The sequence below is a fragment of the Cottoperca gobio genome, chromosome 4 (genome assembly GCF_900634415.1).
Source record: "Cottoperca gobio chromosome 4, fCotGob3.1, whole genome shotgun sequence".
NCBI classification, from domain to species: domain Eukaryota; kingdom Metazoa; phylum Chordata; class Actinopteri; order Perciformes; family Bovichtidae; genus Cottoperca; species Cottoperca gobio.
In genome coordinates this window covers 1,128,280-1,154,990 of record NC_041358.1, presented here as the reverse complement: position 1 = coordinate 1,154,990, position 26,711 = coordinate 1,128,280, and the positions used below count along the sequence as shown (strand labels likewise).

The following is a 26,711-nucleotide window of genomic DNA, read 5'->3' as shown; positions in this document are numbered from 1 at the left end:
TCATTTATTAATTCGTCGTTTATTCAAGTCGACAATAATATCAAATATTATTGTTATATAATGTTAACTTAACATTTCGTATTGCTCTGGTCTAACTAGTAACATTTTTTTAAGCAAGCAAAAGCAGGTCATATCAAGATAAACCAGAGCCCAACCTTAAACATAAAAGTGCACACGCACAAAGCCCCGCTATAAAACACAGAAGCCTCCACCAGGCTGGTGGAGTCATGACGGAAAGCGTCGGGGCTTTGGAGAGCCTGAGGTGAGTAGACTACACGGGTACATACGCACAGGAGCTGGGAAGGTTAGTGTGTAGCACAGGCTGAGAGACTGTACAACCAGTTGTCGTTCGGTTTGGATTGAGTTATTTATTTAAGCATATGTAGCATAGTGCAACTTTTCTTATTTTATAAAGAAAAAATGTCTTACCTATAAATTGCGGCGTAATCTTTTAATAATGTCTTCGCGTCGGATATTTGTGTTTGTATGTTTGTCTTTGGTGTTTTGGATTTGCACAGTTGTAACGAGGAGGCTATATTGTATATTTCGACTATGAATGGTAGCAGTATGGTGGCTCACAATAATTTGTATTGGTGTTGGCGTTTAGAACTGTGGGTGACTGTCTGCGTGAGATTATCACACAGTGGGGAACCTTCGAGACCAGCTGTGTGTTGTCTTGTTATTTACGACCACAGGGATCCACAACAGGAACAGTATTTATTTTGTTTGGCCATTCGCTGGCTCAGGACTATTCTTAAGAAGATGCCATTTATTTATGTGGTGATTTCAGAGTATCTATGTTTATAATGATTGGCCATGAGCTGCTATAGATTTAAGCCATGGAGAGTCATTGGTTGAATGGTTCTGGTATTTTAAATGTTGTGCTTTAAATGGAGACCAACAGTAATAATGACAACTTCACATCTATAAAGGAAATACTATGGTGGGTTGTATTATAAGGATTGTTTGATACTTGTATGACCCACCTGTACTGACCTAATAATGGAGAGATGCAGGTGACACCTGAACTATACTGCTGGTATTCCTTCTTTCCTACCACTAGTTCTTCTGCTATTAGTACTCCAGCTGCTACTATGACACATAGTAATATTATATAAAGCAATATTATTTCATCGTTATTATTTATATAAAGCATACATTGATTTATACATAAATTAGAAACTTAGAAACTTATAAATTAGAAATACACATAATACACATAAAATACTAAAGGGCAATTGCAAAAAAAAATGTTAGGGAATAAGCCAACAGTTTGAGTTGCATTGTGTTTGTGCTCCCATCCATGCACTACAAAAGTGACAAGGGGCCTACACAGTTAGTGTATGAAATTCTTGGACTTGTGATGATGTAACATTGCTCCCAGTTGAATCAAAAGGACAAAGAAAGCACTATAATCTACCCTAAAAACCAGTCTGAGACTCTTACTGAAAGACAGATAGGATCATGTGTGTCACAGACATGTGGGGGCTTTCATTACAAAATGTAGAGATGTAAACGTGGTGATGTTCCTGTGTCTTATCACTCATTTATAAACCATCTTTTGCAGTTAAGATTGACAATTGATGTGATATTATTATATGGCAAAATATGGGATTAATTTAAATAAATAAATAAAAATATAGGTTAATAAGCAAGCGATGTAATTCAATCATCATTGGTCATTTATCTTGTATGCTCCCCATGTTTTATTTTTATTTGATTATTTTCAAGGCTGTCTTAACCTTCAAAGCGGCCTCAGGGCAAAAATGAGCTGTGTGCAGCTACTAATGAAGGCTGGCTCTCTCCTCTCTCCTCTGTTTTCCTAACTTATAGGAGGGCTGAAGGCTCCAGGTTCACCTTGTAACTTTCTACATACAACTCATTTGATAAATAGTATATTTGTTAGCTTGTTTGTTATTACTGTATGCAACACTTAAGCACAATATATTCTGAAATGACAGGGTCTGGAAGGTGACACCTGCATTATTGGCCATCTAAAAGCCCCCATCATGAACCCGACAACATCAGTCGTTCCAGCAAAATTACCAATTAATCATTAACCAAATTTTATTCATGTAGCCCAATACCACAAATTACAAATTTGCCTCATGGGGTTTTACAATCTGTACAACATACAGCACCCTTAGACCATTTCAGCAGAAAATAAAAAACACTCCCAAAAAAACCTATTAACGGAGGGAAAAATGGAAGAAACCTCAGGGAGAGCAACTGATGAAGGATCCCTCTCCCAGGACGGACAGATGACGTGTGGTGAGAATAAACAACATAGTAAAAATACAACATAAACAATCCATGTGACAGAAATTATGTGATCATATATGAAAAAGATGCATCCAGGAGGATGTCAAACAGCTTCCATGTGTTGCCAACAATAATTGCAATAATAAAACTAATAAAAGGAATTTCAATAATAAAAACTATAAAAATAGGACATGAAATATAATAATAATAATAATAATAATAATAATAATGATAATAATAATAATAGCAGTAGCAGTAGGCTTCAAGCCGAACCACGGCAACAGACGCAGCCCTGATCCAGATGCAACTAATAAACGTGGCAACCTGCAAGACGAGAGAGCACAAAAACTTTGGCGAAGTTAGTAACATGGACTAGTTTTTGTCCTTCGACTTCAATTAGAAGGTCATTTGTAACTTTAACTAATGCCGTCTCTGTGCTATGATGAACTCTGAATCCATACTGAAAATCCTCAAATAAACTATTGTTATGTTAAAAAAAATCTCACAACCATTTGCGACTGCTTTCTAAAGGATCTTAAGTGAAAGAGGAAGGTTAGATCCTGGTCTTTATTACATGGCTATATTTGGAGAGCACAAAACTTTTTAGATTCATGATGGCTGAATGATCCCCAATAAAGAAAAGAAAAAGAGAACAATAACAAGAAAATAGTGGGGAAAAATCAAGAGAGGTTAAAAGACACAAAGAGCTGTACTACAGTAAAATCATTTTTGTATCAATAATAAAATCATTTTTTATATCAATGTTTTGTTTCAAACAATTTATTTAAGAAGTCGCGTAATAATGTGAATAATGTGCAACGTGCCGTTCATAATTGCGAAATGAACCCCAGCAGGGTGAGCAGGCAGACAGGTCTTGAATCACCCTGAAAGGTTTCATTATCACTTATATAGTAAAACCTCTGGATCAAGACTGGGTTTTTTAAGAAGTGGTTTTATTACAGCTACTTTAAAGGATTGTGGTACGTAGCCAGATAATGAAGACCGTTTACTCATATCTAACAAGGAAGTGTTAACTATAGGTAAAACTTATTTAAACAGCATGACTATTTCTCCATTAAGGGGTTAAAACCCCTCTCATACATTTTTTTCTCTTCTTATTGATTTTTGGTCCACCTCTTATCCCTTTCAGGAGGTGTTGCTTCCCCTGCAGTACACCACCCTGTCACTTCTGGCCTCCATCTTGCTGCTCTCGAGAAAAAGCCATGACTGCCTTCAAGGACATCTGGACTCAGGAGTTCTGGCGCTGTGTTGGGGCCGAGTTCGTCGCCATGCTGCTCTTTGTCCTGCTCAGCCTCGGGTCAACCATCAACTGGGGGGCTGTAGATGAGGATCCCCGTCCCTCTGATCTGGTGCTCATCTCGCTCTGCTTCGGCCTGAGTATTGCCACCATGGTGCAGTGCTTCGGCCACATCAGCGGGGCTCATATTAACCCGGCAGTCACAGCAGCCATGGTGATTACCAGAAAGCTCAATATGGCTAAAGCCATTTTCTACCTGCTGGCCCAGTGTGTGGGAGCCATAGTGGGTGCCGCCATTCTGTACAGCATCACCCCAGCCTCTGTCAGAGGCGGCATGGGGGTCTCAACGGTTTGTCTTTTTTCTTATTAAGAGATGACTAACAATGAACTGCTCATTTCACAGGGATGTTGTCACCTAATTCATTCCTCTCTAAGAGCGGAAATGTACTATCCTACTCATCATAATACTTTCTCCAAGGTTAAGGTGACTCAGCCTATCGGCTCTTCTAGAATTATATGAAAATTATTATTAATACTTGGATTATTTCCAAACTAACACTTGCAATGAATCTAGTTTTTCATCAAACATCAACAGAGAGTACTGGATCAAGTCTAAGTTTATAATCCTGAAAGTAATGTTTACTATAGAAAAAAAGTGCAGCTTATCCCTTTGTCAAAGTGGCTGGTGGAAATCATACTCACAGGTTTCAGCTGGAAAAATGATGGAAAAATGCTTCACCTCAAAATGAATAAAGAAGATTTATTAACTGAAATGTAATGAATAAAGGGATATAATGTATTATAATAAATATATATACTCATAGATTATTTAAAAAATTACTAAACTAATAAGATGTTACAAATAACTTCACATTTATTATATTACCACCAATGCATTCAATAATAACTATATATATATATATATATAACAAAATGTTCTTATGACATTGTTGCTATGTTTTCTTTTATCATTATTACAACATCAACTTCAACCCTTTCAACTTGTTGGTGGCAGAAACACATTTTGCGTTCACACCCGGCTGACATCCGCTCACAAAGACGGCCTCCAGACGGTTCATTTGAATGGGTTGTAATGTGTTCTGCATGTCTTATATCCAGATACAGAGCATATCTTAAAACAAGGTGTAAAAGGGGAATTAATCTCTAATGATGTATTTCTATGCTGCTGTTGTGTTTCCAACACAGATAAATAAGAACATCTCCGTGGGCAACGCAATGGTTGTAGAACTCTTCATCACCTTTCAGCTGGTCTTCACCGTGTTTGCTACCTGTGACCACAAACGTAATGACCTGAAGGGTTCTTCCGCTTTGGCTATCGGCCTGTCTGTGTGTATTGGTCACCTGTTTGCTGTGAGTACACAACACCTGCCCAGTTGTTACTATAAATAGATCAACAGAAAGAGATAATAACATAGAAAGATAAAGGGGGCTCAGATCCAGTCATCACTTCACAAATGGCTCTCACATAGCAATAAGATTGTAATTGTGACGGCATCTCTTGCCTTGTGCATTATGAATGTTACACATCCTCAATGGTGCTGTTTTGTAAATTATTTTACAAATGTACACTGAACTACCAGAAAAATAGGAAGACCTGCACAATACAATGCAATCTAGTACAACAGCCCTGCAATACATACTACTTTCATGAAGCTTGCATTCAGTTTAGTCAAGATTGTTGTTAGGAACAACAAGTTCTCTTACCTGAACAGCTTAATATGTTATTTCTTAGTGACTTACAAAATGACTGATATAACAATTCAAATGTGTTTTTTCCGATCTTCTATCTATGTCAGTGGTTCTCAAGCTTTTTTGGGCCAGCGCCCCCCGATCCATTATCCAGGTCCCTTACCGCCCCCCATCAAATCAAATGTAGGCTATTTGTCTCCCCTGAATGTTGATTATTATTCTCTTTGTATTATTCTTAGTATGTATTATTTATATTACATATTGATTATATTAATTTTGTATTTAAATTCTTATAATATTTTTCTTATTATTAGGCTGCTATATTATGTTATTATAAAAACTTAAATTCTCTGAGATTGAAGTAACATAATTACATTTCTAAATAATAATACATATTATATTATTAAAATATTTTTGTTGTTGTTGTTTTTACCTTCAATTGCCCTAATACACAATGTACCCAGGGAGCAAAAAAACGACCCAAACGTTCAGAAACACAGGCGAAATTATCTGCGTTTTTTAAATGCACTCAGCGTGAATCAGCAGCAGTGATGCAGACGTTAGCTCTGCTACTATGAGCAGCCAGAGTGCAGCTCGTCTGCTGCTGGTCCAAGTCCCTACCAGAGCGGTAGTTTGTTCATATTAATTCCGATTAGTTTTATTCATGGTGTATCCTTGGAAAAACATTCATGCTTTCGAGCAGTGGCGCCCGTTGAGAACCTCTGATCTATGTGATCGAGGTTTGCCTAAGTTTAGGAAGCTACTTTATGGTTATGGTTATTGGTATGAGACGTGATGAAAATGGTCGACCCTGATATCAAAGTAAGGCACTTGGTACACCCAACCACCCACCTCCTCCCTAGGAGGTTTTGTGGCTGTATAACAACATCAACTACAACTACTGCCTTTGCTTCTGAGAGACAGCAGTCATTATTAGACCCAACACAGGAGACTGCTGTTTGCAGTCAACTGTTCTCTATGCTGTTTGCAGTGTAGTTCTCTCCACCATGAGCATGTTCTCCACCTTAACCAAAATCTTCTCCTAACCATGAGTGATAAGGGTTCTAGTGGTTACTAACCCAAACCATGATCTTTCTTTAACCGTAACAAAGACGTTTTTGCCACTAAAGCTGACTTTAGAGGTATAGGTATAGGTTTTGTTTATTACATTTTTTATGAACTTTATTGAAACAAATATAATAATAATAATAATAAGCTTTATTTGTATAGCACCTTTCATACAAGAATTGCAGCCCAAAGTGCTTCACAGTAAAAACATAACAATTAGTACAAGATTAGACAGAATAAGAGCATTTACAGTACAATAATCACAGTGTTGATGTAAATGAGTGTGAAGTAGCATTAAAAATAGTATAAAATAGTAGAATTAAAATAGTATAAAATAGTAGAATTAAAATAGTATAAAATAACCATTAAAAGGCTAAAGTAAAGAGATAAATAGCAGCTTTAATAAAATCATTTAAATTAGTTTAAATTGGCATAAAGTAGCAGCATTAAAGATTGTATAAAATATCACCATTAAAAGGCTAAAGTGAAGACATGTGTTTTTAGCTTACTTTTGAAAATATTGAGAGAGCTTGCCTCCCTAATGTCTGCAGGTAAAGTGTTCCATAGCTTTGGTATACAGCCTATACTATGACCTATAGCAAGTATACAGCTAGTAAAAACACCTTGATTTTGTTCGAACATTTAGTTATAGAATAAATGCAATGCATGATGCAGACAATCAGCTCACAATAGTTTATCTTTCTGCTTGTAAATGTCATATTCAGTGAAACCAAACAATACATTATTCCAAAGTGAAACAGTGCCTGAGGGGACAGCATCAAAGGGACAAACAGTCATCTGTAATGATTTGAGAGGCACTGACATATGATATGATCCTGCCGATCAATGATCGGAAGATGCTTATTTGGATCACTTTAATGTTGGCTTTGATTGTTCCCTCAGATTCCCTACACTGGAGCCAGTATGAACCCGGCCCGAACCTTTGGACCTGCCATGGTCACATGGAGCTGGGAACACCACTGGGTAACTACGCTTTTATTATATTTCATCATATCAATATACTGTATTTTAGCATATGGGTATGGAAAAACTAAACTTTTGGATCCATATTCTAAGGTCTCATTACATTTCTACTACACTACAGGGAATCATATAGTGCTCTTCTCACAGCTGACTCTGTGTGTGTGTAGAATATTAGATGGGAAATTGTCATTCAATGTTATCAGACAGCTTTTAAACAGTTATCCAATATCAACTTTCCGTTTGGTCTCCATTGTCAGCCTCCTCAGTTAACCATCATTCAGGTTTTTTGCTTTTTCATTGAATAACAAAGCAGATAATCAGAGTTTTATTCAACAACCACTACAGAATCGTGCTTCTCTTCTCTGGTATCCTGACACCTCATTCGTACTTTGTGTCTTTGTGTGTTCTCCCAGCTTTGATGTCATTTCTTTTTTAGGTTTTAATCTTGGAGATCTCATCTCCTTTGAGAAGCTTTTGATATTCTTTCTCTTCTTCCATCATCTTCACATAGCCCTGTGTAGTTTCTGCAAGTATGGCATCAGGAACATGGAGGTTATTCTTGCTGTCCAAGTGGATTTTTACTGCAGTTGCTCTGTTGTGGTTAGTGGGCTTATAGTTTCATGATAGTGGAATAACTTTAGACTGGCAGAAAGTTGAGTGGCACTGTGGAGTGGCATTGTATGCAAAGTTAAGGTATAGATTTGTGTATCAGAAAGGTCTAAGCAGAGTTGCCAGGTTTGTGGGTTTCCAGAAAAAGAGGGCTTTTGTGAAAGATACAGGGTGCACAAGGTTTGCAGGGGGCACATGAAGGACAGGGTTTGCACTCAGATATATTGTTCTGTGCGCCCGTAGACTGACTGCTCTCCGATTTCTCCTCTGCTCTTGGAGTTTGTGCAATAACCCTGTCAAAAGACCAGTGAAATGATTCCTGCTTTGTTGTTGGTGCGTTTGCTTTACTGTTAGAACCTCCCTGACGGGCGGTTACACTTAAACCAGGTTTATTCATCTACTTCCGACCTCTAAGACTTTATTATATGTACTTTCCTTGCTTTTTTATTACAACTTTTGGTAATATATTTATTTCAGTGCCCATACTTTTTATTTTACTATAATAGCTACACTGGAACCAACTTTTTTATTTTGCCGTATGCTGGCATCCAGTGGCCGACCGTGCATTTCACACCTAGGCCTTCAGTGATGTCCTACACAGTCCTACCTGAATTATTCCCCCTCTTAATACCATCGTTATGACGCCATGGCTATAGAAACTATACATTTAGACAGAAACACAGTATAACCGGGCGTTGCATCACCTTAACATAGTCAAGTACAACAGAGTTATATTAATATTTTCGTTGTTTGTGTGTGTGTCCACCGCAAGGCTCTGCATCCTACCTCGCTGTGAGAGTAGAGAACATATTCTGTCATGTGAAGGCAGCTTCAGCATGCAGTTTGAGCAGGTGCAGAGCAAATCTTGGAGGGCTTGGTTTTGGGGAAAAGCATTACAAAATGTAAACATGAAATCAAGGAGTCATGCCCTGAAATTTTAAAATACGCTTTTGAACAAAGATAATAAAAAAGGTCCATAGGAGTACAGGGTGTGAGAGGGTCTACTGGGTGAATGAGTATTAAACTGAACAGGTGATGTATGAATGTATAACATCATTTGGATTTTTAAATCTTTAGCAGCACGGCATCTTTCTGTCTGTTGGGGGTGTAACCGAATATGAATACATTGTTCAGTTATGCACAAATTAAAAAGAATACAAAAACATCAGAATCTTTGCAGTACTTCAGACACTTCAGACTAACTTTACATTCACAGGGCCTCCCCACAAATATATACACAACCTCCAGTTTTTAATGAAAATCTTGCACTATGGCCCAATGACCTGAACTCATTTCCACCGTTTTCACTTTTAATTTCCACCGGGACCAATAACAGTGACACAGCTGTTATTTACACTCAGTTAGGACTTTTTAGTCTTTCTAAGTTGGGACCAAATATATTTTAGCATTAGATTTGTTCAGGTACATGGTTGAAATATATTATATTTAGCTAGTAAGTAGGAGGAGTATAAATGGCAGAAGAAAAACAATTCAATGCAGAAAATTAAAAATCTGAAAATGTCTAATAACTTTTAGTATAAGCCATTTCAGGTGTAACCTCAATACAGATATTTTTGTGCAGATACAGATAGTAGCTTTCTTTTTATTATAAAAAACCAATGTGCTCTTGCTGTTCTTTGCAGATTCCCTATAGTAAGTTGATCATAATAAATTCCTATTATAAGAATTATGAAACTGAAGTCTCGACCTGGATATGTGCAGATATGTCACGATGTTCAATGTTCTGTGTTTTTCCCTGTGTGTGTGTGTGTGTGTGTGTGTGTGTGTGTGTGTGTGTGTGTGTGTGTGTGTGTGTGTGTGTGTGTGTGTGTAGGTGTACTGGGTCGGTCCAACTCTGGGTGGGACTCTGGCTGCAGCCCTGTACGAATACATTTTCTTTCCAGACCCGGAGCTGAAGAGACATTACTCTGAGGCCTTCATCCACACACCTTTCACTGCTACTAAACACCGGCAGGACTCAGTCACAGCCCAGGAGCCTCTCTTCACTGTCATGGATGTGGAGAGAGCTGAGAGGAAGGAGCGAGAGAGGGAGATGGAGGTATCGGGGGATGTGTTGTCCTCTGTATGACTAGAAATTAAACACAGCACTGATCAACAGTCCACTCTGAAGGAGACAGACTTCCTGTAGATGAGCACAGCAAACACTAACAAATTACAGAAGTAAGAATGTTCAACAAGAAATATTTACTAAGATGGGGCCCTTCTTTTGGTGCCAAATAGTCCGATTGTGTCTGTCCATATTGACTGTAGGGCTACACTTGAGGTTTTTGCTGGTAATATGGCAGAAGAAGAAAAGTGGCGTCACTTCTCTGACCCTGCAGCAGTGTCCAGTTGGTTATCCAGCTTTGGTGTTAGTTGTACTGGGAATCACAAGTGTTGTGATGTGTTAGTTGGGACGTTCCTGGTGCGGGTTAAGCCAACACAATAAGTTCCTATATTAAACTCAACAGATATTTTCAGTATTTGTTGTATGGAAATGTCTAAGTGTTGTTGATAAGAAGATCAGCTGATCACTGCCATTATCAAAGTTGAGGTGTGGACCTCAAATAGTGACAGGTGTACTATTGCTAACAAAAGAAAAGAGCACTGGTACAATTTATCACACATAGCCTTTGAAATTGTGTTGGACATGAATGTGAACATTACTGAATCCTCACTATTTGAGTATCACAATTTAATATTGTAAAAATACTAATAGTCCAGAATCATGTTAGGCCAGCATGTAACAGGACCAACAACAAAACCAACTAAGCAGACAATTGATGTGTTACTGAAACTAATCAGTATATTAAACTGTATATTCTACGCATTTTCTAAAGATATTAACTGTAAATAATGACCAGTTATTAAGTCTGTGATTAATTAGACAGTTTAATTGTAATTATAATTACAGTTAAAGCCCACTACACACTGTTGGTAAGTGGATAAAAGCTTATTATCCATTATCATAACTTATTTTATAAGTGGAAATATATACGTTTTACCATTTAAAAAAAACATGCTTTTTTAATACACCATGCAATGTATACCCATATATACACAATTTGATATAAGTATGTACAATATGAATTAATCATTATTATTAAAGCAATCACTGTTTTGTATATCAACAAATCTAATGCTAGGCTAATGTTGTCACACGTTTGATGGAGTTACTCACATTCAAACTCTCAACATGAATGAATAAATGTTAGTCAAAAAAAAATATATATATATATATAATATTTTGCATCGTGCGATGACTGCCGGCCAGCGATTGTGCCTGGTTAATCTCAAATTAGGTTAATATTACTAGCAGTAGGACTGCGTTGTTTCTCCCAACCACAACCTGACCAGAAGGATAATCAATTAAATACAAATATTTGTAGTAGTGTTACTATCATTATTGCTATCATTATTATTATTATTATTATTATTATTATTATTATTATTATTATTATTATTATTATTATTATTATTATTATTATTATTATAGTCATCTTTATGAAGCATGTATACAGTTTACAGAAGGTCAGTCTGTGGAAATGGAATTTCGGTCTGAGACAGATTGCTGTATGTGCTTCTGTCAACCAGCAGATGTCACTAACAGCCTGACTAATTAAGCTATATCCAGCTTTTGTGTGTGTGTGTGTGTGTGTGTGTGTGTGTGTGTGTGTGTGTGTGTGCGTGCGTGCGTGCGTGCGTGCGTGCGTGCGTGCGTGCGTGCGTGCGTGCGTGCGTGCGTGCGTGCGTGTGTGTCTCATGTGTACCACACTCCCTTGGCCATTCATTAAAATTTTAATCCTAATCGCTCCATTTAAATTAATTGGAGAGAATGTGAATAAAACTGTCTCATTAAAACTGTGTTGAGTCCCTTTCACACACAAAGCAATGGGCATCAGTCCCTTCTTTGTCTTTATTCTCATTTGTCTTTGTCTCTGTTGCAATGACTGAATGGATCAACAGTATTTAAAACATCTTTCCTAGTGCTAGCATTTCTCAGTCCAAGTGCAAAAAAGGCTTTTATTTATCAAATTACAACTCTGCCTCCTATATACACAACTCATTTGCAAAAGCCTTTGTGCCAAGTGGCAAGATTGTTGATAGTGAACACATCAGTAAAATCTTCACTGACAATGTATTTAATTTGTTTTCCACCAACATCTTACAGTACAATCTTCTTGTAGTGGCCTGTATATGACTTGTTTATGACTGGTTCACAGCAGTGACTTGAAGCACGAAACACAACGTATATATTAACATCTAACTGAAACCACAATCCTTCTCTAGCCTTGGCGTCACGATGTGAACTCCGATGTCTGCCGTCATATACTTTGTACACCTGCCCCGACCACCTCCTTATGACGCTGCTGCGGTGCATAGATGACACTGCCTGTGAACATAATCCAGTTAGTGACTACGCTTGTCACCACAACGTCATTGGGAAAACAAATTATTAATATATAAATGTCATTTTGAGGAGACAGAGTTGCATATTGCAAAATACTGACAGGGGTTGAGAAGAAAATGTTAAATGATTTACAGAACTTTGTATTGTTCGTTACTACAGACTTTCTTGATCCATCTACTTCAGCCTCATTTCCCTTGTACTTTGTTTAGATAGGTGTTGTCTTCTTCTTGTACCAGTTAGAATCACAGAAGACGTTGGAAACGATGAATAAGTTATTCTGATCATTAGCAGTCTGAAATTACTATTTATATTATTTGGACTATTTAGAAAGCAGAAATTCTCTGTAGCTGTATCTGTTAATAGTTTTCATGCTATTCATGTGTCTTAAAGCTAAGGCATCCTGAAAAAACCTTTGCTACACCCATAAATGTCACTATTGGATGGCAATGCAAAAGCAGATTACATGTAATGGCATGTAATGGCTGCCTGGGGATTATGTTTCACTGCAATGCATGGAGACCCATCTTGAAACACAGTATTCACTTCCCTTAATAGCAATAATTAGAAGTGTCCAGACAAGATGTAGAGAAACTCCTTCATGGACTTCATCTCCAGCAGGGTGGACTATTGTAACTTGCCCTTTATGTCGTCCTCAACTAAAACAATTGCACCTCATTCAGAATGTTGTTTCTGGTTCTGGCATCTGGATCTGGTTTTGCTTTATCACCAACTCTCCTGTCGTTTTGATATCCTGCCTCCTTCTCAGTCCATGCAATCAACCCATCTCCTCACCTGCAGCTTATTCCTTCATTAGTCGTTCAGCATATATGTTTCAGCAGCATAACATGGTCGTCATGGGCCCGGTGCAAAAAAACATTTAAAAGAAAACAGTCCCTAATCCTACTCCATAACAAAGAGAAACCTGTTCTCACCCATTAGAAGCTCATCTAACGGGCCTTGCACTCTGCAAAATCACAAACAACAATGCTCAAAGTCCAAATTCCTGGCTCTTTTGTTGTCTATTGAGAGTATAGCCAATCCACTTCATGTCCCCTCAAATAAGACTTTATCAACTTGAGCTTGGAGAATGAGCGCTCTACAGTTGCAACAGTCATAGGAATGGTGAGATATAACAGCAATGATGTTCAAACACTATATGTTGCTGCCATTGAGCTGTGGCCACAATAAGCATCTTATCTATTTCCTTCACAGTTGGCTCTCTTGCTATCTCAGACTTAACGTAAGCTCTGACTGCAAGGAGTTATTCAGGGAAACTTGAGGATACATTTCTGCTGTAGTGATCCACGAGGCGCTGTGCGTCCTGTTAAAGGGCATCATCCTGCGCATTGTTCGAAGTGGCGTTCTGCTCTTCAGCGCTACAATGGCGAATGTGCTCTTGGACGGGTAGATACATCGTGGGCTAGTATAGAAAAAAATTAACTTAACCTCTTATTAAAAATAATAATATATTATCATAAGCATGCTTATGAATATGGACATTTGCTAAAATATTATGTATATCGCTAAATTGGAGCATTTAAATTGGAGGATACTACGACCAACTTGGCACTTCATACTTGCGTTAGATCGTTTCATCATTTCATGCTAGTTAGCATGTGTTTCTACAGATGTAAAATGGATCGATTTCTTATAAAAAACCAGGTGGACAGAAACAAAGCGTGACAAACGAGGAAAATTAAGATTTGGCTTTGGAGCATCAAACAACCACAAATGGAGAGGAAGATGCTGGAGATGTGGTTTGTGGACAGACAACAGGTGCTCCCGTTAAAAAAAGAAAGGTAGAGCCGTACAAGACGAGCATAGGAAATTTGAAAGAAAAGTGAACAGAGGAATTTGTATTTGTCCTCCACGAGTCGAACCCTTTGTGCTTAATATGCAAACAAACCCGCTCTGGTTTCAAGAGAAGTCATTTGGAGCCGCATGTCTCATTGAGATTAAAAATCTCTTTTTCAAGAGAGTCCTTGCCAAAATAGCTTGAAAAACCCATCTAATTTCATCAGTTTAGGTGTAGGGCCTAGTCTCATGTCGCTCTCTTTTGTCCTTCCTCTTTTGGGAGCTGCTTTTTGGTTTTGGCTTACTAAACATTATGCCGCTGCTAACTAACTTCCTAAAGAAATGTTCTTGCTAAAAGTGATATTGTGGTCCGCATTTGATTTACTAGCAAGCCTTCTTCCTTTATACATTTTTAACAAAATTAAATAAGTTTATTTATTTTTAATAAAACACACTGTTTTGGTACATTTCAAATATAAGGAAATCAAGAACAAATAGAAATGCATAAATATAGGTTAAGTGGTGAAAGTGAAGGTGCTATATGTAGCTGTCACATTATAGTAAACTTGGTACTATCATTTAATAGTCACTCTGAAGTCTCTGAAAAACTATCGATGCACTGGGTGGCCCACTTAAGGAGCAAAAACTTTGCCTGCAGCTGCACCGGTTGCATCGTTGATATTTACGAAACTGACAAGTTCCCTTTCACTTGGTCCCTGCCGGATTGTCTAGTTTGATGAGTTTCAGATTGATGAGTTATAATCTGCCTGTACCAGTAAACTCTTATGCATCTTCTTGTAGTGACTAAAGCATGACTTGTTTATACCAGTGACATGAAGCATGAGAAAAATTTACATTAACGTCTAACTGGAACCACAATCATTCTCTAACCTTAACTAAAGTGTTTATTTGTGTTGGCCTGAACCACAGATGGGAGTACATTGAGATTGTAAAATCTTACAAGTACCTGTGTGTTCATCTGAACAGTAAACTGGACTGGTCAGATAACTCTGCTGCTCTGTTTAAGAAGGGACAGAGCAGCTTTATCTGCTGAGGAGACTGAGGTCTTTTGGAGTGCAGGGGGCACTCCTTAAGACTTTCTTTGACTCTGTGGTGGCATCAGTTATTTTTTATGGAGTGGTCTGCTGAGGCAGCAGCATCTCAGCTGCTGACAGGAAGAGACTGAACAGACTGGTGAAAAAGGCCAGCTCTGTCCTGGGGAGCCCTATGGACACTGTGGTGGGAGACAGAATGACGGCCAAGACAGAATGACGGCCAAGCTGTCATCTCTATTGGACAACATGTCCCGCCCCTTCCAGGATACTTTGTCCGCACTGTGCAGCTCCTTCAGCAACAGGCTGCTTTACCCGCTGTCACAGTCTGCTCCATTACTTCTTACCTCAGCCCGATACTTTTCCACACCCCACCTCCTCCTCACCTCACCATCCAGCTACTCCCACCTCATCACCTCACTTTTGGCTCAGGCTGCTGCCAATTTGCAATCAAGCCCTTATTTAAGCCTCTCCCAGTCACTCACTCAATGCCAGATTGTTCTACGTTATGCCAGACTCTCCAGTGATTACCCCCAGACCAATTACCTGTTACCGACCCTGCCTGTCTCCGACCTACCTGCCTTGTCGAATCCCCGGAATACTCACTAGCAGTGATGGGCAAATGAAGCAATTGTGAAGCACTGAACCACTTCAGCCAATTGTTTCGGAAATGGGTTCATTACTCGAAGCTTCAGGTACAGTGACCTCTACTGGCGAAGTGCAAGGCTACAGTGGATTTAAAGTATCTTTGCCTTGATGGATGGATGGATGGATGGATGTGAAAAGTGAGTTGTGAATATAAAAAAAAACTAATCCAGAAAAAAACAAAAAAACACCTTGAATTTAAGGGGGGGGCGCGGGGTTCCGATGGGGGGGCAACAAGACAATGGTAGGGGAAACACTGATATTACAGTAGTCCCTGCTTCATGCTACCCTAGTTTGGGGGTCCTTGGCCTGAAAAATGTTGAAGACCCCTGCTCTAGAGTCTCTTAAAAAACCAGCTCTTCGTGGAGAGGTATCCTTCCTGAGCTTTGTCATCAATGCTGGTAATATCTGCATCCGGCCAAGACCTAGGTGATTACTGACAGGCCTTCCTCTTCCACAGCCAAGGAACTTCAGTGATTTCTGGGTTTCACTTATCTCCCAGAATGAGCCCTTCCAGTGGTCCTCCATGGCTGAAGGGGCATTCTGTGAACCCGTGCTCCCATTCTTATATTTCAAGATCCCGCTCATAAATTGTTGTGGACGTGAATGCTTTCGACACCAGTTCTTTTTCTGAAAGATGTTTTATTTTGAAAAATGACCAGATACAGCCATCTGTGCATCTGTGTCTCTTGACACATGTCAAGGCCATAGGTCAGGGGTGGCCAACCCGCAGCTCTCGAGCCGCATGCGGCTCTTTTCCCAGTTTCATGCGGCTCTTCAGTTCATATCGAATTTTATTTGTGAGTGTGTGTATGTGTGCTGTAAATATGAGGGCATGACAGTGCGTCTAATTTTTATGTCGCCCAAGAGCCAATCACAAAAATGCCTGCAATGCAGTGAACCAATCACCGTCGAGGGGGGAAAAACCTATTGTTGAGTAAACACTATCTGACCATCTGAGTTCGATCCTAAAATGGCAGGGAAAAAATGCACAGCTAAGCGAAAATATGAAGATGAACATAGGACGCTTTTAGTAGAGTTCATATTCATATAAAAATGCTGCCTGACCTAGTGCAAAGTGTATTTGTATTTGTAAACTGTTTAAGACGCATCTTCAAAAGGGAGAATTACCGCATTTTCCCTCTCTGCTAAAAGCAAGCGGAGAAGCCGCAATGCAACATTGGTTGAAACCCTGCACGAAAACTTTGCGACCCGGTTCCATGATCTACAGCTGAAAAGGTTACATATTACGTTCCTCGTTGGCCCTTTTAATGCTGAACCGGACTGTTTGAAAGCCCCGCTAGTCCATACCTGTCAACATTGGAATTTCAAAATAAGGGAATTTTTTTGCCGGACTCCGCCCGGCTCTCTAACAGCTCTCAGCCGCCAATGTAAACGTCAACACATCAGGGACGGGTATATACACTCAGGAAATACATGTTTATTGTATTATATGTATTATATGTATTACATGTATTATATGTATTACTTGTACAGACATGTTTATAAGATTTATGTATTTTATTTGATGAGTTATTATCATCAATTTATTTGATGATTGATGAGTTGTGTAGCTTTTGTTTCCCCTGACGAGGACTTCCTTGCGATGGCAGAGTCGGGAAACATGTCCGCGACACTGCGACTAAAATCAACGTAGAAGCTGAAGGCTACATTATTTTTAACGCAAAGCATTGACATATTCACCTCAGCTTTGGTCACTTGGTCTGCCTCCGACACAGTTCTTGTCACACATGAAGTCATTGACAGTGTATGTTTTTGTGCCTCTTGGCGTGCTTGTGCTTGGACGATTGTTCATGCTGGTGAACATCGCTTATTCCGCTGTGTGCGATGCTAACATCTGAATGGCACACTTTACAAAAAGGTTTTCTGGAAGGTTAAAAATTATGGGAAAATATTTAAATGGGAGAAAATCGGGTTAGAAGTAAAAATACGGGATAATCCCGGGAAAAACTGGAGGGTTGACAGGTATGTGCTAGTCACAGACGAGACAGTGGCCCAGTTGGAGATGAATGAACTTTCTTAGGAAGACCGACTGAAACCTGTTCTGAGGGAAGGGACCCTTGAGTTCTGGAAAACTGTGCTAATGGAAAAAATATTCCAATGTCAAATGGGCTGCGCTCAAGCTACTATCAATGTTTGGGTCAACATACATGAGTCGGTGTTATCTACCCTGAAACACGTGCAATCAAAGTATCGATCTGTTCTGACTGACACACATGTGAAAGAATTGCTTCGAGTGACCACAACGGAATACAAGTCAGATTGGAGGAGGATTGTTCAAGGCAAGGAATGTCAGAAGTCCCACTAATTTAAAGAAGCAACATGCATAGGAAGATAAAAAACGTTTTCACATTTTTTTACTGAGAGTTTGTGTGTGAGAGTGCACACAATGTTCATTGTTGATAATAATAACTGGTCTCTGAATACTGGTAGGAGAGGTTTCAATATTATGGTGTGTGACATTTACAATAAATCTGTCTGAGCAGAGCTATGTGTGTCTGTCTGTGTGAGGGTGTGTGTGTCTTTGGGAGGGAGGGTGTGTGTGTGTGTGTGTGTGTGTGTGTGTGTGTGTGTGTGTGTGTGTGTGTGTGTGTGTGTGTGTGTGTGTGTGTGTGTGTGTGTGTGTGTAAAGTTTTAGATTTGAATTTTGTCTGTGTGAGAGAGAGAGGGGAGGAAGAGAGTGAGGGAGCACAGAGAAAGGCTGAGAACAAAAGAGAGAAGGGGGGGATGCGCATCTGTGACTGTGTGTATGATGTGGCTCTTTGCAGTAACATAGTAACATTTTTGGCTCTTAACCTCTGAGTGGTTGGCCACTCCTGCCATAGGTCAAGACGCTCGTCTTAGTCCACGTGATATTTTACTTAAAAACTTTAGCCCACAAGCTAGCAACAATGAGTGGAAGACAAACGTCTTTAAAGAGCTTTTTTGAAAAGAGGATAAGACCCAATAATAATAATAATAATAATAATAAGCTTTATTTGTATAGCACCTTTCATACAAGAATTGCAGCCCAAAGTGCTTCACAGCAAAAACATAGCAATTAGTACAATATTAGACAGAATAAGACCATTTACAGTACAATAATCACAGTGTAGAGTCTGAAGTACCATTATAAAAATAACCGAATTAAAATAGTATAAAATAGCAGATAACATAGCAGATAAAATATCAGATAAAATAGCATATAATATAGTAGAATTAAAATTGTATTAAAATAGCTGACCAATGAGGAGACAGAAGAAGATGAACAGCCTACGACTTCCAAGAAAAAGAAAGCGGCATTTAAAAGACACTATCAGGAGTTTTATTTAAAATACGGGTTTATTGCTACTGGTGATTCTCATGCGCCAAACCCGCTGCATAATATGTGGCGACAGGCTAGCAAATGAGGCAATGAAGCCTTCAAAACTGCTTTGTGGAGACCAAGCACCCTGCAATAAAAGACAAGCCTTTGGACTTTTTTGAAAGGGTGGTGATAGCCTAGTGGTCTAGTGGTATGGCTTCCAAATACAACACCAGATAGTTGTGAGATCAATGCCAAGACTACCACCATTATACCCCTGAGCAAGGTACTTAACCTGGGGTTGCTCACTGTAAGTTGCTCTGGATAAGAGCTAAATTACTTGTAATGTAATGAAAGGAAAAAACATGAACAAGAAGGCCAGAAGCAATTACTGCTGGCCACCACATCAACAAATGTGAGTGCACTGAGAGCATCATACTTAGTGGCTAACCGTATTGCTAAGGCGAAAAACCCTTTACGATTGGTAAAGAATTGATCCTGAACTTCTAGGAGAGGCGGCAGTTAAAAAGATAGCACAGTTTCCTCTTTCGGCTAGCACTGTCACTAGGCAAATCTTTTTCAACCTCTTTGAAATTTTTTCTCATATAGACAAGGCCAATAACGTCAAATATGATGCCCTGTCTCGTCAGTTCCAGTCGGAGAGCTCTCCATGGCATCTCTTGAAGTGATCCTACATGTGTCATCAACCTGGGAGGTGGAGGACAAGATAAAATGCTTTCATGCAGAACATCCTGTTCTCAACTCCTGCAAGTTCCTCATTGCCCCAATCATATGGTCAGGCAGAGCATATGAACCAAGAGATGGAGACGGCCCTGCCTTCCGCAACCCCACTTCCTGGTTTAAGAAACTCCTGGTGATTGAGTATGCCCACAACACCCTTCCCAGCTCAGCCACCGGTCTCCCACCTTTCCAATGCTTCCGGGGTTACAGGCCACCACTCGAACCTGAGCAGGACCAGCGTCCTCTCAGTTGAGGCGACCGTCATCCACTGTACGTAATACACTGACCACAAATCAAATCAAATCAAATTTATTTGTATAGCCCAATATCACAAATTATACATTTGTCTCAGTGTGCTTTACAGACTGTACAGGTTACGACATCCTCTGTCCTTAGACCCTCGCATCGCACAAGGAAAAACTTCCTAAAAGAAACCCCAAAATTAAAGGGGAAAAAATGGAAGAAACCTCAGGGAGAGCAACTGAGGAGGGATCCCCCTCCCAGGACGGACAGACGTGCAATAGATGTCGTGTGTACAGGATAAACAAGATAGTACAAATACAACATTTGACAGAAATTATGTTGTGTTGGAAAAAAAAGAAGTAGAAAGTTTGGATGAATCCAGGAAAATGTCAATAAGGCTTCCCGGTGTCCAGCAGGACCAGGTCAGCAGGCGCTGTCACGATTCATGATCCTGACGTAAACTTTATCAGTGGCAACCTGCCACATGAGAGACAGACACTCCGGGGATGATACCCCGGATGGTGAGTTAGTAACATACATTTACATAAATGCATACAGATAGAGAGGGAGAAGAAGAGAGAGGGAGAGAAGGAAGAGAGCAGGGAGGTGTCCCCCGGCAGTCTAAGCCTATAGCAGCATAACTAGGGGCTGATCCAGGGCAAACCTGAGCCAGCCCTAACTATAAGCTTTATCAAAAAGGAAAGTCTTTAGCCTACTCTTAAATGTGGAGAGTGTGTCTGCCTCCCGAACACAAACTGGAAGCTGGTTCCACTGGAGAGGAGCTTGATAGCTGAAGGCTCTGGCTCCCATTGTACTCTTAGAGACTCTAGGAACCACAAGTAACCCTGCAGTCTGGGAGCGTAATGCTCTAGTTGGTTTATAAGGTACTATGAGATCTTTAAGATATGCTGGAACCTGACCTTTAATTGATTTGTAAGTCAGGAGAAGGATTTTGAATTCTATTCTGTATTTTACCGGGAGCCAGTGCAGAGCAGCTAAAACAGGAGTAATATGATCCCGTTTCCTTGTTCTAGTCAATACACGTGCCGCTGCATTTTGGATCAACTGAAGAGTCTTAAGCGACTTTTTGGGACAACCTGATAACAATGAGTTGCAGTAATCCAGCCTTGAAGTAACAAATGCATGGACTAGTTTTTCTGCATCATTTTGAGACAGGATGTGTCTTATTTTTGCAATGTTACGTAGATGAAAGAAGGCAGTCCTTGAGATTTGTTTTATGTGGGAGTTAAACGACAGATCTTGATCAAAGATGACGCCAAGATTCCTTACAGTGGTGCTGGAGGCCAAGTTAATGCCATCCAGAGCTTCTATGTCATTAGAAAATGCGTTTCGGAGGCGTTTAGGGCCAAGTATAATAACTTCAGTTTTGTCTGTGTTTAACATCAAAAAGTTGCTAGACATCCAAGTTTTTATGTCCTTAAGGCATGCTTGAAGTTTAGCCAATTGATTGGTTTCGTCTGGTTTAATTGATAGATATAATTGGGTATCATCCGCATAACAATGAAAGTTTATAGAGTGGTTCCTTATAATATTGCCCAAAGGAAGCATATATAAGGTGAATAGAATCGGTCCAAGTACAGAACCCTGCGGAACTCCAAGACTGACTTTGGCTGTCATGGAGGATTTATCTTTAACACATACAAATTGAGATCGTTCAGATAAATAGGACTTGAACCAGCTTAGTGCGGTTCCTTTTATGCCAACACAATGTTCCGGTCTCTGTAGTAGAATGTCCTGATCAACAGTGTCGAAAGCAGCACTGAGGTCTAACAAGACAAGAACAGAGACAAGTCCTTTGTCTGATGCCAAAAGAAGGTCATTGGTAACTTTCACCAGTGCCGTCTCTGTGCTATGATGAACTCTAAATCCAGATTGAAAAACCTCAAATAAACTATTATTATGTAAAAAGTCACACAACTGTTTTGCGACTGCACACACACACGCACGCACACACACACAAACATACACAGATTTTGCCGTGATGGTTCAGGCCATCCAGTAGTTTGTCAGGTGATTAATAATGTATCATAGATCCATTTCAAACAAAGTGAAGGCTTGCTCTCTGCACAGATAGATGCTTACTGTATAGGTGCATATTTTTGAAGCCACAGAGAAAACGCCTGTCCTCTCCTCAGCATGGAGAACATGGATGCATTTTAAAATATCCCCACTTTTACCAGTGTGTTTGCACTTTAGTGTAGGCTAACTTAATAGGAGCTGAGTTGTGCCACAGTGATTAGCGTAAGACATAAAAACAGGCAAAGTGTTGAGGCAAATGAAAGCATGTAAACTGGGACAAAGTTAAGTTATTCTTGTTTTTTACAAAGAGACAAAATACAAACCCAACCATCCATATACCAACCATAATAACTGCCACAGCAACAGGAGGAAACAAGCTTACTTTAAAGGGTAATCATTTGAGAAAGCTGATATGCTGTAATGTAACTCCATCAAAAGAGAGCTGATCAAGTTTGAAGAAAAATGGTTTTAAAATATCATGCTAAAACGAAAACCAAGGACATATGTACATATTAAACAAAAGTATGGCCTGCAATCACATGTTACTAAAAGCCAAAGGTTTAAGAACTGGTATTCTTCTTCTAGCTATTGAGGTTAACAGTAAAGTCTAAGAGTCTACAGCAGGGGTGGGGAACCTCCGGCCTCCGGGCCGTATACGGCCCGCGAGACCATTTGATCCGGCCCTCGAGGTAAACACACGCAAAGAAATAGAAAATAGAAATAGAAAAAAAAAAACTGACTGTTTTTCCTGGCCAAGGTCAGGGTCCTTGAACACAACACGAGCGGAACGTGTCATTACGTGGTCATGTCACGTAAAAAACTTCAATATTAAACGAGACTGTCATTGACATCAGCTAACGCAGCATGGCGAGTGTAAAAAAGAGGAAGCTGGATGCGGAATGTCGCACTTTCCAGGAGAAATGGACGAACAATTATTTATTTGTGTAAGTAGTAGTGTGCCTAGTTTGTGCGGACGCGCTTGCGTGATGAAATAATTACATCATTACAGCACGAAACATGCCGAACTGCACAAGCTGAAAGGACGAGTGCGTTTGGATAAAGTTAACTCTCTTGTTTGGCCCAACAAGCAGCTCTCTCCAGAGCGGAACATGAAAACATGGACAGATAGATAGGTAGACCACCACACCAAGAACAGACAATTCCACCACTGCTGTGCAATTATCACTGCCATTTACAATACTCACTTTATTTTCTATCAACCACTTGGTACTTATATTATTTTTTATTCTATTTAATTATTGTGTACTGCCTTTTTACTTCATATGTTATTTTGATGTGACAAGATAAATGTCCCCGTTGTGGGACTAATAAACAATTGCTGATTTCTGATAAAACAGAAAGCTACATGGATAAAAAAGTTGCTTTTTTGCACAGCATAAAATAAAAGAGAAATGAATGGGCTGCGTCTTAAAAAGAAATTGCAGAGGTTATGAGTTCAATAATTAATATGGCCCTCGAAGGATGTTGTAAAAACAAAATGGCCCTTGATAGGACAAAGCAGCACAAAATGCTAACATCAATAATGACATCTAGATAATTACAATATAATGACAATATATATATATATAATATAATGAAAGATTGAAGGTACCTGCTATTCCCTCTGTTTCCCTACACTATAACATAAGCATGATAAATATTGTTATGGTTGTGTTAAGTCAAAGCACTTACTTAAGATAAGGGACGCTCTACCAGGTGAGCCCTGGTAACTCACCTGGTAGAGCAGGCGTCCCGTATACAGGACTGTCTCAGAAAATTAGAATATTGTGATAAAGTTCTTTATTTTCTGTAATGCAATTAAAAAAACAAAAATGTCATGCATTCTGGATTCATTACAAATCAACTGAAATATTGCAAGCCTTTTATTATTTTAATATTGCTGATTATGGCTTACAGCTTAAGAAAACTCAAAAATCCTATCTCTAAATATTAGAATATCATGAAAAAGTATACTAGTAGGGTGTTCAACGAATCACTTGAATCGTCTAATTAACTCGAAACACCTGCAAGGGTTTCCTGAGCCTTGAAAAACACTCAGCTTGGTTCAGTAAACTAAATCACAAGTATGGGGAAGACTGCTGATCTGACTGCTGTCCAGAGGACCATCATTGACACCCTCCATCAGGAGGGTAAGACACAAAAAGACATTTCTCAAAGAGCAGTTTCAAGAGTGCAGTTTCAAAGCACATCCACAAAAAGTCTGTTGGAAGGGGGAAATGTGGCAGGAAACGCTGCACAACCAAGAGAGATGACCGCAGCCTTAACAGCATTGTGAAGAAGAGTCGCTTCCAGAATTTGGGGGAGCTTCAAAGACAGTGGACTGAAGCTGGAGTCCAGGTATCAAAAGCCACTGTTCACAGACGTGTCCGGGAAATGGGTTACAATAGCCGTATTCCCATGGTCAAGCCACTTCTGAACTCAAGACAACGGAAGAAGCGTCTGACTTGGGCTATGGAAAAGAAGCACTGGACAGTTGCAGAGTGGTCCAAAGTCCTCTTTTCAGACGAAAGCAAGTTTTGTATTTCATTTGGAAGTCAAGGCGCCAGAGTCTGGAGAAAGGCTGGAGAGGAGCAAAATCCAAGTTGCTTGAAATCCAGTGTGAAGTTCCCACAGTCAGCGATGGTTTGGGGAGCCATGTCAGCTGCTGGTGTTGGTCCACTGTGTTTCATCAAGCCCAGAGTAAATGCAGCTGTGTACCAAGAGATTTTAGAGCACTACATGCTTCCGTCTGCTGAAAAGCTCTATGGAGATGAGGAATTCATTTTCCAGCATGATCTGGCACCTGCCCACAGTGCCAAAACCACCAGTAACTGGTGTACTGACCATGGCATTACTGTCCTCGATTGGCCTGCCAATTCCCCTGACCTGAACCCCATAGAGAATATGTGGGGTATTGTGAAGAAGAAGCTGAAAGACACCAGACCCAACAATGCTAATGAGCTAAAGGCCGCTATTGAAGCATCCTGGGCATCCATAACACCTCAGCAATGCCACAGGCTGATTGCCTCCATGCCACGCCGCATTGATGCAGTAATCCGTGCAAAAGGATTCCCAACCAAGTACTGAGTGCATTAATGGACATTTTCAAATGTTTGATTTTGTTTTGCTGTTATAAATCTTTTTTTTTACTTGGTCTGAGGAACTATTCTAATTTTTTGAGATAGGATTTTTGAGTTTTCTTAAGCTGTAAGCCATAATCAGCAATATTAAAATAATAAAAGGCTTGCAATATTTCAGTTGATTTGTAATGAATCCAGAATGCATGACATTTTTGTTTTTTTAATTGCATTACAGAAAATAAAGAACTTTATCACAATATTCTAATTTTCTGAGACAGTCCTGTATAAAGGCTGCTGCATATCATCCCCTTCTCTCTCTCTTTCATACACTCAAGCTGTACTATTATTAAAGGCACCAAAGCCCAAAAATAATAAGCTTTAAGATAAAGGACAGATTGGGATCTTGGTTAAGAAGTTCCCAGTTAGAAGAACTAGCTGGCCATGAATCCTCATATAAACCCACATTTGGCAGTTCATTCATTAAGTTGAGGGAAAACTTACATTGTAATTGTAAAACACACATACACAGATACATGTGTATATATACTGGTATAATAGCTTGCTCTAAATGAACTCACAAGCAAACGTGTACACACATCCTCTCCGAGCCTCCAAGCTTCCTGCAGATCCTTGCCTGTTCCAGCTTTTACACCTTGGTGTTAATTTCTTCAGGTTTTTGACAAGCCTCCAAGCTAAAGCTTGTTCTTTGTGTAAGTGCTTTTTCTGAACTTCTCCCTATCTATGCAGATTAGTCAGGGAGCAAATTACCTGCCTGCACAAAAAAACCGCAGTCCTACACATTTTGCTGTGCTTGGTGTACAGATCTCCTTTTGAAGACAGGCTATGTTATTTCCCCTAGCCCTGAAGCAGTCCTGGCATGCAAATCATCATAAAATTACATTTTAAAAAACTGCATGTGTACTCCGGGTGCTTTTATCAGCGTCTGCACAAACTGCATGCAAATCAGGCCAGGATCACACACCTCAGCAAAGGTCTCCACGTAAAAGGATGGCTAATTGCTAATTGGGTCGCAAGGTTTGAAGCAGGCTCAGCTAACAAGAATTAAAATGCAGGAGCATCCATGCCTGTGAAGTGTCTCCGCATTCTTGGTGACATGCCGCAGAGCAGAAGACACTGACAATATCCACATGTGTGTACTCAATGTACCCATTTTGTCAAAATTGTTATTACCAAAACAAATATATTTTAAGTTTGATTTATTTCCATGCCATTATAGTGCACTATGTTCTCCTGGGGAGGGCATTTTTGGTACAGTGATTTAAATGGCATAATATGTGTAGGTGGGTGCTATTTATCAATCTTTGTGTGAGTGTTGGAGATATTGGCTGTATAGATGTCTGCCTTCTCTCAAATATAATGTAACTAAGGAGGGATGATGGATAATTAAATGTACAAACTATATTCTTTCTATGATATCACATCGCAGAAGAAAGTGTGCATCTGCTCATGGACGAGAGGCTGAACAAGCTGCCATTAATGTTTACATCTC

General features: G+C 39.5%; 1 protein-coding gene across 1 annotated transcript; it reads left to right on the top strand.

The window, feature by feature from the left end:
• Window positions 1–227: 227 nt before the first annotated feature.
• On the top strand, window positions 228–9,980 carry LOC115007090 (aquaporin-4-like). The gene is made up of 5 exons (XM_029429785.1): window positions 228–262; window positions 3,413–3,869; window positions 4,727–4,891; window positions 7,202–7,282; window positions 9,726–9,980. The coding sequence occupies exons 1-5, from the start codon at window positions 228–230 to the stop codon at window positions 9,978–9,980; spliced, it is 993 nt and encodes a 330-aa protein (XP_029285645.1).
• The last annotated feature ends 16,731 nt before the right edge of the window (window positions 9,981–26,711 follow it).

What these genes read in the sequence shown, in the direction of transcription:
- LOC115007090 (XM_029429785.1), top strand. Translation starts at nt 228, where the DNA reads ATGACGGAAAGCGTCGGGGCTTTGGAGAGCCTGAG. An exon ending in GTATTGGTCACCTGTTTGCT is followed by an intron (nt 4,892 to 7,201) that starts GTGAGTACACAA and finishes TTGTTCCCTCAG; the next exon opens with ATTCCCTACACTGGAGCCAG. An exon ending in GGAGCTGGGAACACCACTGG is followed by an intron (nt 7,283 to 9,725) that starts GTAACTACGCTT and finishes GTGTGTGTGTAG; the next exon opens with GTGTACTGGGTCGGTCCAAC.